Source organism: Microcebus murinus, chromosome 8, assembly GCF_040939455.1.
Source record: "Microcebus murinus isolate Inina chromosome 8, M.murinus_Inina_mat1.0, whole genome shotgun sequence".
Lineage (NCBI taxonomy): Eukaryota > Metazoa > Chordata > Mammalia > Primates > Cheirogaleidae > Microcebus > Microcebus murinus.
In genome coordinates, this window is record NC_134111.1 from 100,789,191 (window position 1) to 100,803,883 (window position 14,693).

General features: G+C 60.7%; 2 protein-coding genes across 3 annotated transcripts in view; one reads left to right on the forward strand and one right to left on the reverse strand.

Moving 5' to 3' along the window:
- The first annotated feature begins 2,748 nt into the window (after positions 1-2,748).
- On the forward strand, positions 2,749-8,803 carry SNORC (secondary ossification center associated regulator of chondrocyte maturation). The gene is made up of 3 exons (XM_012791607.3): positions 2,749-2,901; positions 8,198-8,380; positions 8,482-8,803. Exons 1-3 carry the CDS (start codon positions 2,829-2,831, stop codon positions 8,589-8,591), a joined length of 366 nt encoding a protein of 121 aa, XP_012647061.1. The 5' UTR covers positions 2,749-2,828; the 3' UTR covers positions 8,592-8,803.
- A 1,704-nt stretch (positions 8,804-10,507) lies between these two features.
- Positions 10,508-14,693, reverse strand: part of NGEF (neuronal guanine nucleotide exchange factor) — a 101,949-nt gene continuing 97,763 nt past the window's right edge. For both annotated transcript variants that reach the window (XM_012791604.3, XM_012791605.3), the window contains 5 exons: positions 14,362-14,525; positions 13,746-13,901; positions 12,996-13,075; positions 12,208-12,312; positions 10,508-11,504 (listed from right to left, as the gene is read on the reverse strand). In XM_012791604.3, coding sequence (XP_012647058.2) covers positions 11,314-11,504; positions 12,208-12,312; positions 12,996-13,075; positions 13,746-13,901; positions 14,362-14,525 — 696 coding nt within the window. In that variant the 3' untranslated portion in view covers positions 10,508-11,313. The remainder of the gene's footprint in view (positions 11,505-12,207; positions 12,313-12,995; positions 13,076-13,745; positions 13,902-14,361; positions 14,526-14,693) is intronic.

The following is a 14,693-nucleotide window of genomic DNA, read 5'->3' on the forward strand; positions in this document are numbered from 1 at the left end:
GACAAGAACAGAAAAGAAGTGCCTGCTGCTTCTGCAAGGGAAGCCTGAGGATTTGTGGGTGGAAGATTCTCAGATTTGTTTGATCTGTTCAAATATCCCCATTCCAAATCTCAAGATCTCACTCCTTCCCAATCAGTGCCTTAAATCTCACCTACAAAGAATAGGCAAGGCCAAGAATTCAACTTAACCTTGGAATTCTGCAACATGCACAGTTAAATTTTAGTACTGATTTGTAGCCAATTATGCTCTGTTGCTGTAAGAAAAGATACTTTTAAAAGACTGCTATAGAAATGCTCTAGCTCTCTGATCATGCCCTAGCCTTAGAATTTAAGCCCTGAGCTTGTCATTTTCTTTTTTTCCCCACAACTATCATTGTGTAATTGTCATTTTCTTTCTGTGAGCACCTAATACAGTAAAAATTAGCCAGTTCGCTATACTTTTGATCATAATCACCACCAAAAACGTCAAATGCAGCATCCACTTGGTCCTTTAAACCTTGTCTTCAATAGATACTTCATGCTAACCAACCACAAGTCTCAGTGTATGGCATGCCGTATATATTGCCAGCAACTCATTTTCCACTGGCAGTGTTCATTCAAGCTCAGAGTGGTGAACCAAGCCAGAAACAGATCCCTGAGGGTCTGTTTTCTGGGACCATTCCAGGAAGCAATACTGTACTGGTCAGAGTCTGACCAAGAAATAGAGACCACTCAAGGTATTTCAAACAGATTTAAGACAGGAATTTGTTACAATGATGTTTACAGGACTGAAGATGCAAAAGAAAGAAGGAAAGTTTGTTCAAAAATTAGTGGCTTGAGGAAAAAAAAAAAAATTAGTGGCTAACTAGGAAATGGACACCATGCTGGGCTGAGGAGCAGAAATTACTGCTCCAGAACACCATCCACTAAGGCTCCTGGACTCAGCTCAGTGGCTTGAGGGGGATCCGGGAGCCTATACTTCCAGCCCCCTGTGGCTGCCCCTGCAGCGGCCACCACCTGACCGTTTGTCACTGACATTAGTTTAGCCAGTGCTGCTGCTGCCACCGGAGACATTGTTAGAAATCTGAAGTGGAGTCACCCCTGCTCCCCTCCCCCTGGCAGGAAGTCGGCCAGCAAGGAAATGTCAGGAGTGTGATGGGATCTGACCCTCCGAGACGTCACATTACATCTCAGGGCTCAGAAAGGAGAGGATGGCGGGGCTGAGAGCAAACCAACGAGAGACTGAACAAGTAAGAAAATACTCAGTGTTAAATCTATTTCAGAAGCCCCAACTAACTGGATTCAAATGTTAAGTTCTTGCTGCAGTCTAGGCATGGTGCTAGGTTCTGGGAGTGCATTGGTGAACTGCCTTAGAACTTACAGTCGCAGGGTGGAGACAGACAAAAAACAAAAAAACAAAACACTTCATCTGAAGGCACCATTACATATATCTGACAAAGGATTTTTTAATCTTTTTTATTTTTGAGACAGAGTCTCACTTTGTTGCCCAGGCTAGAGTGAGTGCCGTGGCGTCAGCCTAGCTCACAGCAACCTCAAACTCCTGGGCTCAAGCAATCCTCCTGCCTCAGCCTCCTGAGTAGCTGGGACTATAGGCATGCGCCACCATGCCCAGCTAATTTTTTCTATACATATTAGTTGGTCAATTAATTTCTTTCTATTTATATTAGGGAAGGGGTCTCGCTCTTGCTCAGGCTGGTTTCGAACTCTTGACCTTGAGCTATCCGCCCGCCTCAGCCTCCCAGAGTGCTAGGATTACGGGCGTGAGCCACCGCCATGACAAAGGATTTTTATTGGTGATAATTAAAAACAACTCCTAAAAATAAAAAGATAAACCACCCTAATATATAGGCCAAAAAATCAAGCAGACCCTTCACAAAAGTGCATATTCCTGTGGTCAAAAAATATGGAAAGGTGTTCTGTTTTATCAGGAGAAATGCAAATTAAAACCACAATAAGACTTCAGCACATACCAACTAATATATATACAAAAAATTAGCCGGGCATGGTGGCGCATGCCTGTAGTCCCAGCTACTCGGGAGGCTGAGGCAGCAGGATTGCTTGAGCCCAGGAGTTTGAGGCTGCTGTGAGCTAGGCTGATGCCACGGCACTCACTGTAGCCTGGGCAGCAACGCAAGACTCTGTCTCAAAAAAAAAAAAGAGGGGACATGAATGACATGACCTTTCTGGAAAGACTGGCGCTGCTAGACGTTTTGGACCTAAACTGTTTTAAAAGTGCTTCTTTAACAAGCACCAACCACTGAGCTCCTGGCCAGGCACGGAGAACCCAAACGTGGGCAAAGCCCAGCCCAGGACCAGCGCTGACTGCCTGGGACCGAGTCTCCCGGACTCATGCGCGTGCCAGACCCAGGCACTGACATGCAGACCCCCGGCCCATCCGAGACCCCCCGAGACAGAGTGGCCGGAGGCATCTGCATTTCTCAGTTCCCTGGGTGATTTCCTCACAAGGCAGTTTGAAAACCTCTCACTTTCAGTGGTCTGGGGTGTATGTGTATGTGTGTGTGTGTGTGTATGTGTGTGAGTGAGAGAGAGAGAGTGAGTGCGATTTCCTCTTTCCCTCTCGAGGGTGGGGCTGCTCCCAAGTTCAGGAAAGCAGGTCTGTGCTGTAAGCCTCTGCTGTGTGTGTGTGTGTGTGTGTGTAGCGTGTGTTTGCGCGTGCGTGGGGGGGGGGGGCACGGTGTCCCAGGAGGACAGAGTTTGCATTGATGAAAACCCTTCCCAGACCTTTGATGCCTCTCTCCCGCTGCCCTGAAGTTAGCCACTCAGTCCTCTGTGCGTCCCGCCAGCCGGCTGCGCTCACTCCCGGCCAGGATGGCATCCTGTCTGGCCCTGCACATGGCGCTGCTGCTCATCTCCGGGGTCCTGGCCCCTGCGGTGCTCACAGGTAAGGGGCATGGGGCCTTGGCTCTGCTGCCACCAGCCTCCCAGGGCCAGAAACTACCGTGGGGCCGGATTCTCCAATGCCCACTGTGGCAGAAGCCCTTGCAGGAGGCGGGATGGCTGTTTGGGGTGATGCTGCGAAGAGTCTCCGCGAGACCGGCTGGCAGCAGCTGTGCAGGATGGATGTCTCAGGGAACCGTTAGCCAGAGGGGCGATCGCATCTGAAGTAGGAGGATGACTTAGGGAACAAGACAGGGACGTCTAGCTGGCAGGGGACGTGGGAATACGCTAACACTCTAAAACCCGAAGGCTCCCAGGTCTGGGGGGCAGGAGGGACACTAGGCACAGGGCCCAGGACCCTGTGTGGAAGAGCACGGAGCTGGTTACTTTTCAAAGCCTCCCTACTGGTTTTCTGCAATGTCCTTGGAGAATGAAGACCCAGGTACTGTCCCCATCTCAGGAAAAATTTCAGAGAGAGAGCACAGGTCCCCAAATCTCTCCTCGAAACAGTGCAGGCGCTGTACTTAGCTCTGGACGGAGGTTAAAATGGCCAGGTCTGGGGGCCCTGGGCTGGGAGGGACTGGCCCGGGCTAGCTTGGAAGCCAGAGAGAGAAAAGGCACAGATGGGGCACAGGTGGTCTTTGCTCCTGGAGGACAGCACTCTCCGTGGCCAGGAGTGAGGCAAAGCGCAGCCTGCCCGTGTCCCAGGAGGGACAGGGGCCCAGGCCCCGGCAGCCTGGGCCTTGGGGAGTGTCTGTGGGTGTGCGAGGGACGGAAGTGGACCTCAGCCTTGAGAGTGTGGCCTGGGGAGAGCTTCTGAGAGATGTGAGGCCTGGTGGTCCCCCCTCCCAGGTTGGGACCCCCAGCCACACAGAGCAGGAAGGCATAGGTGCTGGTGAGGAGCCCTGGGCCTGTGGGCCCCTCCCTAGATGGCCCAGGAAGAAGCTTGTGGCTTGGGTTTGCTTCTGGCTGGGTCCCCACCTGGCTGGCTTTTTTTGTTTCGTTTAGTAGAGCTAGGGTCTCGCTACATTGCCCAGGCTGGTCTCGAACTCGTGGCCTCAAGCCATTTCCTGGCTTGGCCTCCCAAAGTGCTGGGATTGCAGGCGTGAGCCACTGTGCTGGGCTCTGGCTGTTTCTTAACCTCTCTGTGCCTTCTCTCATCTGTCAGATGGCAACGCCCGCCATGCTCTGCCCTCCTCGCAGGGGCCTGGGGCCTGAGTGCAGACAAGCAGAGCTTTCAGGACGGGCCAGGCATCCGGTCAGCACGCGGCAAACGTTAGGGGAGCGTATCTTTAGTAGCGCAGCTCTCCACTGAGGCAGGGTGGACTCTGGGGCAACTGCCTCCTCCTGCAGGCTGGGAAGGTGCCCGGCCCTCCTTCTGGCGGGAGGTGCCCCAGGAACTGGGGTAGTGATCTAAAGTGGAAGAAGGTGTCTTCCACCGCCTGGGTCTTGGGGCTGTGATCCTCGCAGCCGCCTCCACCCCAGCAAAACTGCCAGGGCGTCCCACTGAGTGGAGGCCAAGGCACTGGCTCCTGTCCTGGGACCTGCGGCTGCCTGGTGGCTCCTGCCAGGTTTCTGTTCCTGAGTAGCCAACTCGCCCAGCCCAGGCCACTGGCCAGGGGCCCTGGGTCAGACTGTACGTACACAACGCGGATGGGTGGGCTTTGCCGCCACAGGGTGCTTTAGGGACAGCCAGGACCTCACCTGGCCTCACCTCCTCTCTTCCCGCCACAGGTCCTACCAAGAGCAGGCAGGCATGGCGCCAGAGCACGCCAACCCCACCCGCAGTCCCTGGGGTTCTGGTTGTTGTTGTTCTTGCTGTTCTGGGGGCGAGGGTGTTTGGGAGGCTCTCGGGACCCCGCCCCCAGGCTAGGACTCTGAGCGAGTGTGCAAGGCCCTCTGCTCGTGGAGAGGACACAGGACAGGAGTGGCCCGTGGGCTGAGGCCCAGGCCTGGCCGCTGTCCTCCCCACTGGGTGCCTGTGGCCGCAGCTACAGAGGGGGGCAGGCCAGGTTGAGCGGGCGGGAGGCCAGGGCAGGGATGAAAAGGCCCTTCACGGCCGCACAAAGGCCGTCTGTGAGCGAGGGCGCCTGCCTCGGGCCCTGTGGTCAGACTGAGCGTTGAACAAACTTATTTACCAAAAGGCAAGGCGGCTAGGGGCAGTGGGGACAGGGGAGAGCCCGAGGTGCCCAGGCCCCACTTCCCTTGGTGGCCTCAGAGCGCGTAGTTGCACCACGTCACTCACCTGGTCCATGGAGTCAGGTCTCTGCACGGCCAAGGCCGATGGAACCTCCTCAGGGGCCTCTGTGGCCTACCCTTCTCCACCCTCACTTTCTGTCACCCCTGCCTGTCACTGCTCACCTGACCTGCCCACGGTTCTGTCCTCTGTGCCTTCACCCCTCCCGGGCTGGGGCCTCCTGCAGAGGTTGGCTGACAGCTGCTTCTGTTCCTGGCCTCCCAGGAGGATGGACCTGGGGGGAGGATGGGTCGCTGCCCTAAGCCTTGTCTCGCCTTCTTATTACAGCACGCGCAGAGATGCAGGTGGGGTAAGAACCGGCCTCGGCCCTGCCCAGCAGCTGCGCCTCCTTGGCTGGGGGGCTGGTGGCTATGTTCAGGCTGTGGTTCTGCTCGTGTGTCTGCCACTGGGGCACCAGCCTGGGTGTGCAGGGAGCTGGCTGGCCCCGGGAGCCTGGCTGCAGATGAGCCCTGGACCAGCCTTTGAGGGTCTCCTGTGACTGGCCAGCGGCAGCAGACACCGAGCACACAGAGCAGCTTGCTGTGTCCAGACATGTCCCCCAGGGCAGAGGCAGCAGCTGGAGTTGGTGATGATGGCAGTTACCTTTCTGTGCCAGATGCCTGGGAGGCAGGCTCTGAACCCTGCTCCACGGGTCAAGAAGGTGGAGTCCAGGGGGGTGAGGTCAGTCTGCTGGGGTCCCAGAGTGTGATAGAACTAGGACAGGACCCAGCCCTCCCGGTTTGAAAGTCACTGGGTCTAGCCCCTCAACCTCCAGGACTGGCTGGGCAGAAGGGGGCAGGAGGGGGTGGCGGTCAGGGCTGCGCTGAGGAGCAGCAGGGAGAGGCGGGGGCTGGGGTGGGGCTCCCACCTGCCTGCTCAGGGGGCCCTCTCCCCTCACTGGGGGGGGGTGCTTGCCAGGCTCGGCTGGCTCTGGGGAGTGAGCCCTGCTCTCTCAGGGGCCTGTCACTCCCCCTCCTGAGCTCAGGGCTGAGTCCCACAGACGCCACCCAGGTTGGGTGGGCCTGGTACCCAGGAGCCATGTGGCGGCCTCCCTGGCCGGATGCCGGCAGTGGTAGGACAGGGAGGTGCCTGCCTGTCAGTCCGTCTTGGGTATGCGGTGAGCAAGCAGGGCGGCGGTTTGTCCATTTCTCCGGGAGACAAGCGGCCTGTGAGCCCCAGAGCTCGGGGCTGCAAAATAGTGGGCACACTCAGGCCTTTTCTCTGCCCAGCCTCCAGGAGGCTGCAGACCCCTTTTCCCCTGGCCGTGACATGGGAGGCCTGGCTGGGTCACTTTTCCCTCCTGAAGGGTGGTCTTTGAGGTTGACGGGAGGCTGGCATGGCAGCCTCCCCTCACTTGGCACCAATGGGTCTTCCACCCCTGAGGGCCTCCTTGCCAGGGGTCTTGCTTTATTTATTTATTTATTATTTAGGGACAAAGTCTCACTCTGTCCGCCGGGCTGGAGTGCAGTGGTATAAATAGTATAAATAGCTCACTGTAACCTCCAACTCCTGGGCTCAAGCGATCCTCCCACCTCAGCCTCCCGAGTAGCTGGGACTACAGGTCCTGCCATGACACCAGCCAATTTTTAAATTTTTTTGTAGAGACGATCTCTGTTGCCCAGGTTGGTCTCAAACTCCTGGCCTCAAGCGAGTCTTCCTTACTGTGATCACAGGCGTGAGCCACTGCACCTAGTCTCCAGTGGTCTTTTCCGAAAAGGGGTCCAGGCTTAGGCAATCCCTGGGGAAGGTGACTGTGGTCCCTGCCTGCAAGCTGAGCCTGAGAACTGACCTGTCCAGGCCTGGAAGAGGCTGCAGGGGCAGGGCCTGGGGACCAGGTAAAATTTTATTGTGAAAAGATTTTAAATTCACAGAAAAGTTGCAAAAATAATCGAATGAACTCCAGGAGACCCTTCACCTAGATTTCCTAATTACCAGCATTCTGAGTTAACAGAACCGAAACTTCCCTGGACGTGCCTTGGGAGGCACACTGGCACCGTCCAGGGGCTCGGACCCCACCAGCACTTCCCACCGTGGCCCACCTTAGCTTCACCTGAGCCTTGATTTTCTTGGCTCTGAAACGGGGATAAAAACAGTTTCCACACCAGAGTAGCCGGAGGCCACTGAGGGTGTGTTGTGACACCCCCTAAGCCTATTCTAAGGACCTGACTGAGGATGCGTGTCCCTGGATCACAGCGTGGCCTGACCCTGCTAAGTCGTCAGTCAGGCTGGAGAGGCCCAGAGCTTTACTGGGTTTCTGGGGCCTCCTGTCTGGTCATCTGGGAAGGACAGATGGGCCTGGGGGTGGTGGTGCTGTTAGTGGAGGCCAGGCCGTGTGGGGTGGGGTGCACAACTGTCCCTGGCTGGCTGGTGGGGGCAGAGGGCAGGGCTGCCACGCAGACCTCTCATCCTGCACTTCCTGCTTTCTGGGGTCCCTGGGTACCCTAAACCTTGCTAACTCCCACGTGGCCCAAAAAGGGCTCTTGCAGGAAAGGCTGCACAGGGCCTCAGCCTCCCTTACTGACCACAGACCCCCCTCCCCACCTTCGGCCCTGTCCTTCAGGAGGCAGCCATGTGCTGGCCCTATGTCCTGTGGGCTGCGCACTTGGTGGGGATGGCCCCAGGAGAAGCAGGGCTGCCTGTGCCCCTGGGCCCTGCTCCTCTCCTTTCCACTCAGCGTCCCCAGCCTCTTCCCCAGGGTGAAGGCTGACCTGTGTCCGCCCTGCGGTGGCAGGGGTCCCTCACAAATGTCACCTAGCTCAGGCCCACTCAGCCCCGCAGTTCAGATGGGGAGGCCGAGCCCCTGCTGAAGGGCTTGGGGCTTGGGGCCAAGTCCCCTGCCTCTGCGGCCAGCCCGGGGCTCCCGCAGCCTTTCTCAGAGGCCTGTTGGTCCCTTTACCCGCCTGCCCCCTCCGTGAAGCTGTGCTCGCATGGGCTGGGGCAGCCTGGCCAGTAGGGGGTCTGGGCAACAGCCCATTGGTGTCCTCCCGCCAAGTTAGATGACCTGGGGGGAATGACTTCCCGTGCCCTGTCGCCTGGGCCCCACCGCCTGTCCTTGGCTTTGCAGCCGAGGGCCCGCAGGAGCCCGTGCCCACGCTGTGGAACGAGCCCGCCGAGCTGCCGTCGGGAGAAGGCCCCTTGGAGAGCACCAGCCCGGGCCGGGAGCCCGCGGACACCGGCCCCCCGGCCTCCACGGCCGCGCCAGGCCCCGAGGACAGCACGGCGCGGGAGCGGCTGGACCAGGGCGGCGGTACGCGGCGGGCGGCGGGCGGCGGGCGGCGGGCGGCGGCGGGCGGGCGGGAGGGCGGCGGGCGGCCCCGGCTGACTCGTCTCGTCTTCCGTCCTCCGCAGGCTCGCTGGGGCCCGGCGCCATCGCGGCCATCGTGATCGCCGCCCTCCTGGCCACGTGCGTGGTGCTGGCGCTCGTGGTCGTCGCGCTGAGAAAGTTCTCTGCCTCCTGAAGCGAATAAAGGGGCCGCGCCCGGCCGCGGCGCGACTCAGCTGCACTTCCCGCGTGCGTGTGTCCGCGCGTGCGTGCGTCCGCGCGAGCGGGAGCGCGCCGTGCCAGGCGTGCCGGAGCCCGCGCGCGGGGGATGTGCGCGTGAGTGCGCGTCCGGTGCGCCACGGCCCGGGCTCCCGCGGGAGCGCGCGCTGGGCTGCCGGGGGCGGAGACGTGCGCGGCGCGCGCTCTTAGCAGGCCACGGCCGCGCGGCCCCTCCCGCGCCTCGCCTGCCCCGCCCCCTCCCGCTCTGAGGGGCGGCCGCGGGCGGGGAGGTGGAGGAGGGCGGGTCCTCGGGGCTCCCAACCCGAGGCCGGGTTATCTGGGCCGGGGCGTCTTCTGACTGAGGGGGCCGCCCCGGCCCGCCTGCGAGCTCAGAACCAGGCCTGCAGCGCCAGGGCCCCGGGACCTCTGACCCCGGCGCGGGACGGCGAGGGTGACGCCGCGCTCTGTCCCCGCGCGGACGCCCCTTGCTGAGGGAAAGAACCAAACTCCTTTCTGAGCTCAGCTCACCTCACGGGGGTTGTGGGGGCCGCCCCGTCCACACCCCACCCCGGAAGCGTAACTTTGATAATTTGAGGTTAAAAGTCGTGACTGCCCTGCCTCGGGTGAGCGGGAAGCCGGAACTCCGGCCCCGTCCCACCCCGGGCCTGTGGAGCTGAGGCCGGGAGGAGGCCCTGTTAGGAATCCCGCAACCCCCCAGTCCCGGAGGTGAGGGTTTAATCCCCTGAAGACCCCTGTGAGCAGGGAACGCGGGCGGGGAAGCAGTTCCTCCTCCTCTGCTTTTTTAAGCCAGAGTTCTGTGCCCTCTCCTCTCCCCCAGCTCCCTGAGACACCTTTTCCCGCCATGACCAGTCTCCTCCAGTCTCCTCGCACGTGGGTGGGGGGCTCTGCCAACAGCTTTCCACTCCAAGCCCCCAAACACGTCACGGGTTGAGAGGTTGTGCTTATAAAGGAGTGTTATAAAACTGACCACTTTTCATAAACCGCTTATTTCTTTGCATATTAACCCTGAGTAGCCAAAGCCTTCCAAAGAGCAGGTGCCCCCACTCAGTAGGCTGGTTCCCACCGTAGGGAGCAAGGGCCAGGCCAGTGGCCACCCCAACTCCTTGTCGCAAGTCCCCATCCCACAGGGATTAGAAATGCCCCCCCCCCGCCTCCCCCACTCCTGGGGGACTCAGGTGCAGGTGCTCCCCCCAGGTCGCAGCACAGAGGCCCCAAGGGCATGAGCCCCTCACTGGGACCAGGCGCCGCCCTCCACAGCTGAACCATCATGGCAGGTGTCCCCGTCCTTCCAGGGACTCATGGAAGCCCAAAGGGTCTGCGGTCTCAAGAACACCAGGAGCCGTGCTGTGGCCCCATGGGAAGATGCTACCAAGTCCCACCGGATCTCAAGCAAGGCCTGTTCTGGTGTGGGGGGAAGGGTGTCCTGGCAGAGAGCGTCCCAGGCACAGGGTGCCCTCAACACTCTGGGACAGCACCAGGGTGGAGCTGGCTGTGAGGGCCACCTGGGCCCGGGAGGAGCTGCAGCCTCTGGGTAACAGTCTACTACCAGAGGTGGGAAGAAATGCCCAAGGCCAGGATCCCAGCCCCATGCCTGCAGTCAGGTCCCCTGTGGGACCACCGCCCACTGACCCCTCAGTGCCTGTGTGGTCTTCCAAATCTGTGGTCACTTCCTCTGCAGCAGGAGGGCATCCCCAACTCCCTCAAACAGCCCCTTCTGTTTCTGGAGTCCTTCCACAGGTGGAGGCCGGAGTCTACTCCCATTGTGAGACCCAACCCTGCGCCCCATCCTTTGGGACATGCCTTCTGCACTGGCCTTGACTCCCTGCCCAGAACTAAACACCTCCTTCCTGTGTGCACCAGGGCAATAAAGAGTAGACCTTCATCTCCTTTATTTTATACATGATGCTTCTTTTAATGCAGCCAATGCAGTGATATTTGCTCTTCTCATAACCATAACCAATGTAAGATGCAGTGACCAATTCATTCCTTAAAACACCTAGGCTCCTTCAGGGGCCAGAAGACATGAGTTACATCCAGCCCAAGGGGAGCCAGAGGTGGCGTGGGCCCTCAGCCAAGCTCTGGGGGCCTGCCGTGGGGCAGGGCCCAGCCGTGCAGCCAGAGGCCGGCCAAGGCATGGGAGGGGTGGACACAGGCGGCTGGGCTCTCAGTGCTGTGGATCGGAGACCAAGGGCCGCTCGTCAAGCTCTTTGAGGAGAGGGCGGCCCTCTGCGTGCCTGGTGGATGCTGACGGCTTCCAAGGTAGAGAAGGACACGTGCAGGGGATCAGGACAATCCTGTCTGCCTGCCCCCGCCAGGGACACCTTGGGTCTGGGGCCTCTCCCAGTCCCTGGAAAGGCCCTGGAGCCTGCCCACCCCCTTCCACCCCTCTAAGAGACAAGAGAGAGGTGGTGTAACACTGCTTAGAATACACTTTCTGCTCGTGCGCACGCACATCAGGAGACGTGGGCAGCCTTCGTCCAGTTTGCGAGTGAGGGGCCAAGACACACGAGCACTCACCGCGTGGGCAGGAGGAGGGCTGGCCCCCGAGGCACATCCCACTGCCTGGGGAGGCGCTGACCTGTCCTTCCCCAGAGCCCTCCACCGGCCGTCGGGGTCGCTTGCCAGGCCCCACCCCCGCCTGCCCACAGCCCCCTGCCAGGTGGCGGCCCTGGCGGGGGTCATTGCCGGTTTCGGCTGCCCAGCTTCCTGCGGTCCTTGTTCTGGCTGCGCTGAGGGTCATCCATCTTGTGGACACGGAAACATTCCTTGAGATTCTGGGACCGGATCTTGGGGTTCAAGATCTCCTCAGTCATGGAGCTGGGGAACCAGCCTCTCTCCTGGTCGTGCAGACGCTCACCGAAGATCCACCCTGCGCAGGGAGGGGACAGGGGTCAGAGCTCCTGCAGAGGCCATCTGGGCCAGGGACGGGCCCCCTCCTGTATGGGGACACTCAGGGCTCCAGGCAGCTTCTCCCAAAGGTGCAGCTGCTCCGCACACCCTGCGGAGACGCTCTGGCTCTGCGCTAACCTCAGAAACCATTCCCCGTCCTCGGCAGCTCCAGGCTGCCCCAAAGGAGCCCAGGGGACACCAAGGGCCACCCTGTGAAGGTAGAGGCATTCAAGGGGCCAGGCAGGGGTGGCGGCTGACCATGGTTACCCGGCCCGGACTGCACCGTCACCCCCTTGTTGGGAGCTCCTCCCAGAGTCTCAGCCTCCTGTGGTCAGCTGAACTGGCCGACACCAGGAGCCACCAAGTACCTTGGCTCTCTCTTCCCTCCCCCAGAGGTCACCACGTCTTTGCTCAGGGCCTGGGGTCTGCGAGGGGGAAATAGGGGCACTGCGAAAAGTCCTCCCTCCGGTTCTGAGGGGAGGCGGCCAAGGCGCCGGGCACAGCATCCCAGGTGGGCGGCAGAGACGTGGCCGGGCGCTGGGCTCTACCTGCCCATCAGCCAGCTGTGGCGTCTGCCTCTCCACATAGGGCTGAGACCCCCCTCATCCTCGTCCCTCAGGCTGGGCAAGGCTCAGAGCAGGGTCCCCTGGGGGGCCATGGGGGCAGCGGTCGCCAAGCCTCACCGTCCTCGGTCTTGTCCAGGATGTTGAGGATGTCGGCGAGGTCCAGCGTGAGCTCGTCCGGCTGCTGGGCCACGTAGGGGTGCACACACTGGACCTGGGGGCAGTCTGACGGGCAGAGGTGGGGCATGTCCTCACCGCCACATCACCCGCCCTGCCCGCACCCAGGCAGGCCCCTAGGGGCGGCGCGGCCAGCTCGGGGCTGGGCCCTGCCTAAAATAGGAAAATGGACTCCCACAGCTACTGAAAAAGTTCATTCGAGGGAGAGGAGGGTTTGTTTCTAAAGAAAACATTAAAATAGTTCTGGGGGAAAAACCGCACAGATAAAGGCATTAGCGGGCTGTGCGGTGGCTCTTAGTTTAGACTGCAGAAGGAACTTCTTGTACCTGGGGCGTGGCCCTGGGAGCGGCTTTGGGGCGGTCAGGACAAGGTGAGCAGATCAGGGTTGGCAGCTTCTCTGTAAGGGCTTGTGCTCTTTTGCATTTTATAAGCTTTTCGGACAACTGGGAACCCCAAGAGAACAGTGGAGTCTGGGCCCCCGTACCTCCTGGTGTCCATGTGGTACCTGCCTCTCAGTACTTGGGGGTTTCCTCATTGGCCACCCAACGCCCACAGAGTTTGGGCCACGCCACTGCTGTTGGCTGGTGCTAAGCCCAGCTCCTTGGAGGCCCACGTGGGCCTCTCGGACCACAGTTTGGGAGAGTTCGCAGAGCACCTGAGGCTGGGGCTGAGCCCACCAGGCAGGACCGCGCCAGAGTGCCAAGGGTGCCCCGTCCCACTCGGTGACTTACCCAGCAGCCGGGACGTGAACGAAACGAACTTGGTTCTCCTGTTGGGGGCCAGTGACGTCATCCAGCGCTTCATCTCACTCCTGGCACAGGGAAGAGGACAGTGCCCCAACTGCAAAGCAACAGCACCCCCCAAGCCGTGGCCCCAGGCTTCCCAGCTGGTAGCCACTCAGCACCGTCCAGAGCATGGCTCGAGGCTACGCCAGGGACAGCTCAGCGGAGCCACAGACAGTGGCCATCCCGGGGCTCGGCGCACACAGCAATAGCAGAGAGGCATGGGGAGCACTCCTGTGCAGAGCTTAGAGAAGGCAGTGAGGGACCCTCTGCCAGGTCCCACGAGGCAACTCGAGGAAGCGCATTCTGTGGTCAGTTCCACTGAAGCCACAGCTTCTCAGCCCCACACCAGCCTGGGCGCGCGAGGGAGGGGGGCGGCCCGGCTCGCAGGACATGAGGGAGCTCTAGGCTCGTGGCTCACAAAGCATCGCTCCCACGTTTATCTGCTCACCCCTCTCAATGGCCCCGGGGCTGTGTGGGGAGGTGAAGGCACAGGCTTGCTGTGCCGCCAGGGAGGGGACACACGTGCACACGCACGTGCACACGCACCCAGCAGGACGTGGCCACCCCAGGGCCCCACACCCTCACCCCAGGGTCTTGGGGCAAGGTGGGCGCGGTGCGGGGTGCGTGCTGAGCCTCACAGGCAAGACTGCACGGAAAGGTGTCTCGGAGCTGCCACGAGGGTCACCAGGCACTCACTGAGAGGACGCTTTCAGCATGTAGGTGGCCTCCCGGTCGTCCGCGTTCTCGAGCAGCCGCAGGATGAACACGTTGGCCAGCGTCTGGCCCTGGTCCTCCAGCTCCTCCACGCGGAGCAGGCCCCTTGGGGCCGAGTCAAACACCTGGTACTTGTCTCTGTGACCAGGGAAGGCAGGGCAGGCCCTCAGCCCCAAGGAGCCCTGCGGGGGTCCTGTGGGAAGCCCCCAGGCCGGCGAGTAGCCCATCCCCACGGCTCTGCCACCGTTCACCCCTTCTGGAAGCTCCACCCTAACCTGTCTCGCTCACCCCAGAAGAGTGACCCACCCCAGGTTGACATAAGAGGTTGGCCCTGACACCACGCAGCCACTCTGCTGAGCACTGGCTACGTGTCAGACGCTGAGCTTGGCCCTCCATAGCCCTAGGAGTAAGCTCCCACCTTACAGGAGGGGAAACTGAGGCCAAAGGCCCAAAGCTGGACAGCAACAGAGGAGACCTTTCAACTTGACCCCAAAGCCCAAGCTCTGTCCCGCCTCCGCCGTGCCCCCAGGCCACAGTCAGACCCAACCTCCATCACGCGCACCTGCCCAGCAGAGCGCCTGGCGACTCCCCGACTCACCCGGGGATCTGCCGGCAGATGACCAGCAGGTCGTTGAAGAGGAAGAGGTAAATCTCTCGGAAGAGCTTCTTGGTCCGCAGGGTGCGTGAGGTCTTGGGGCCCGACATCTGCTGCAGCTCGCCCTGCTTCAGCAGCCAGCGGGAGTGGGAGATGATGGGCACCGACTGCGGGGAGGAGGGCGTCAGGCCCTGTGCCCGCCACGCTCCCTGCGCCCCGCACCGGTGCTGGCAACGCTGGCTCCTCGTGTTTCCTGCTGCTGTCCCGGGGCCGGACTCGGGGATGTGGGACATGGCCGTGCAGCGCGTGAGTCTGGACATGAATGTGCCTCCCTG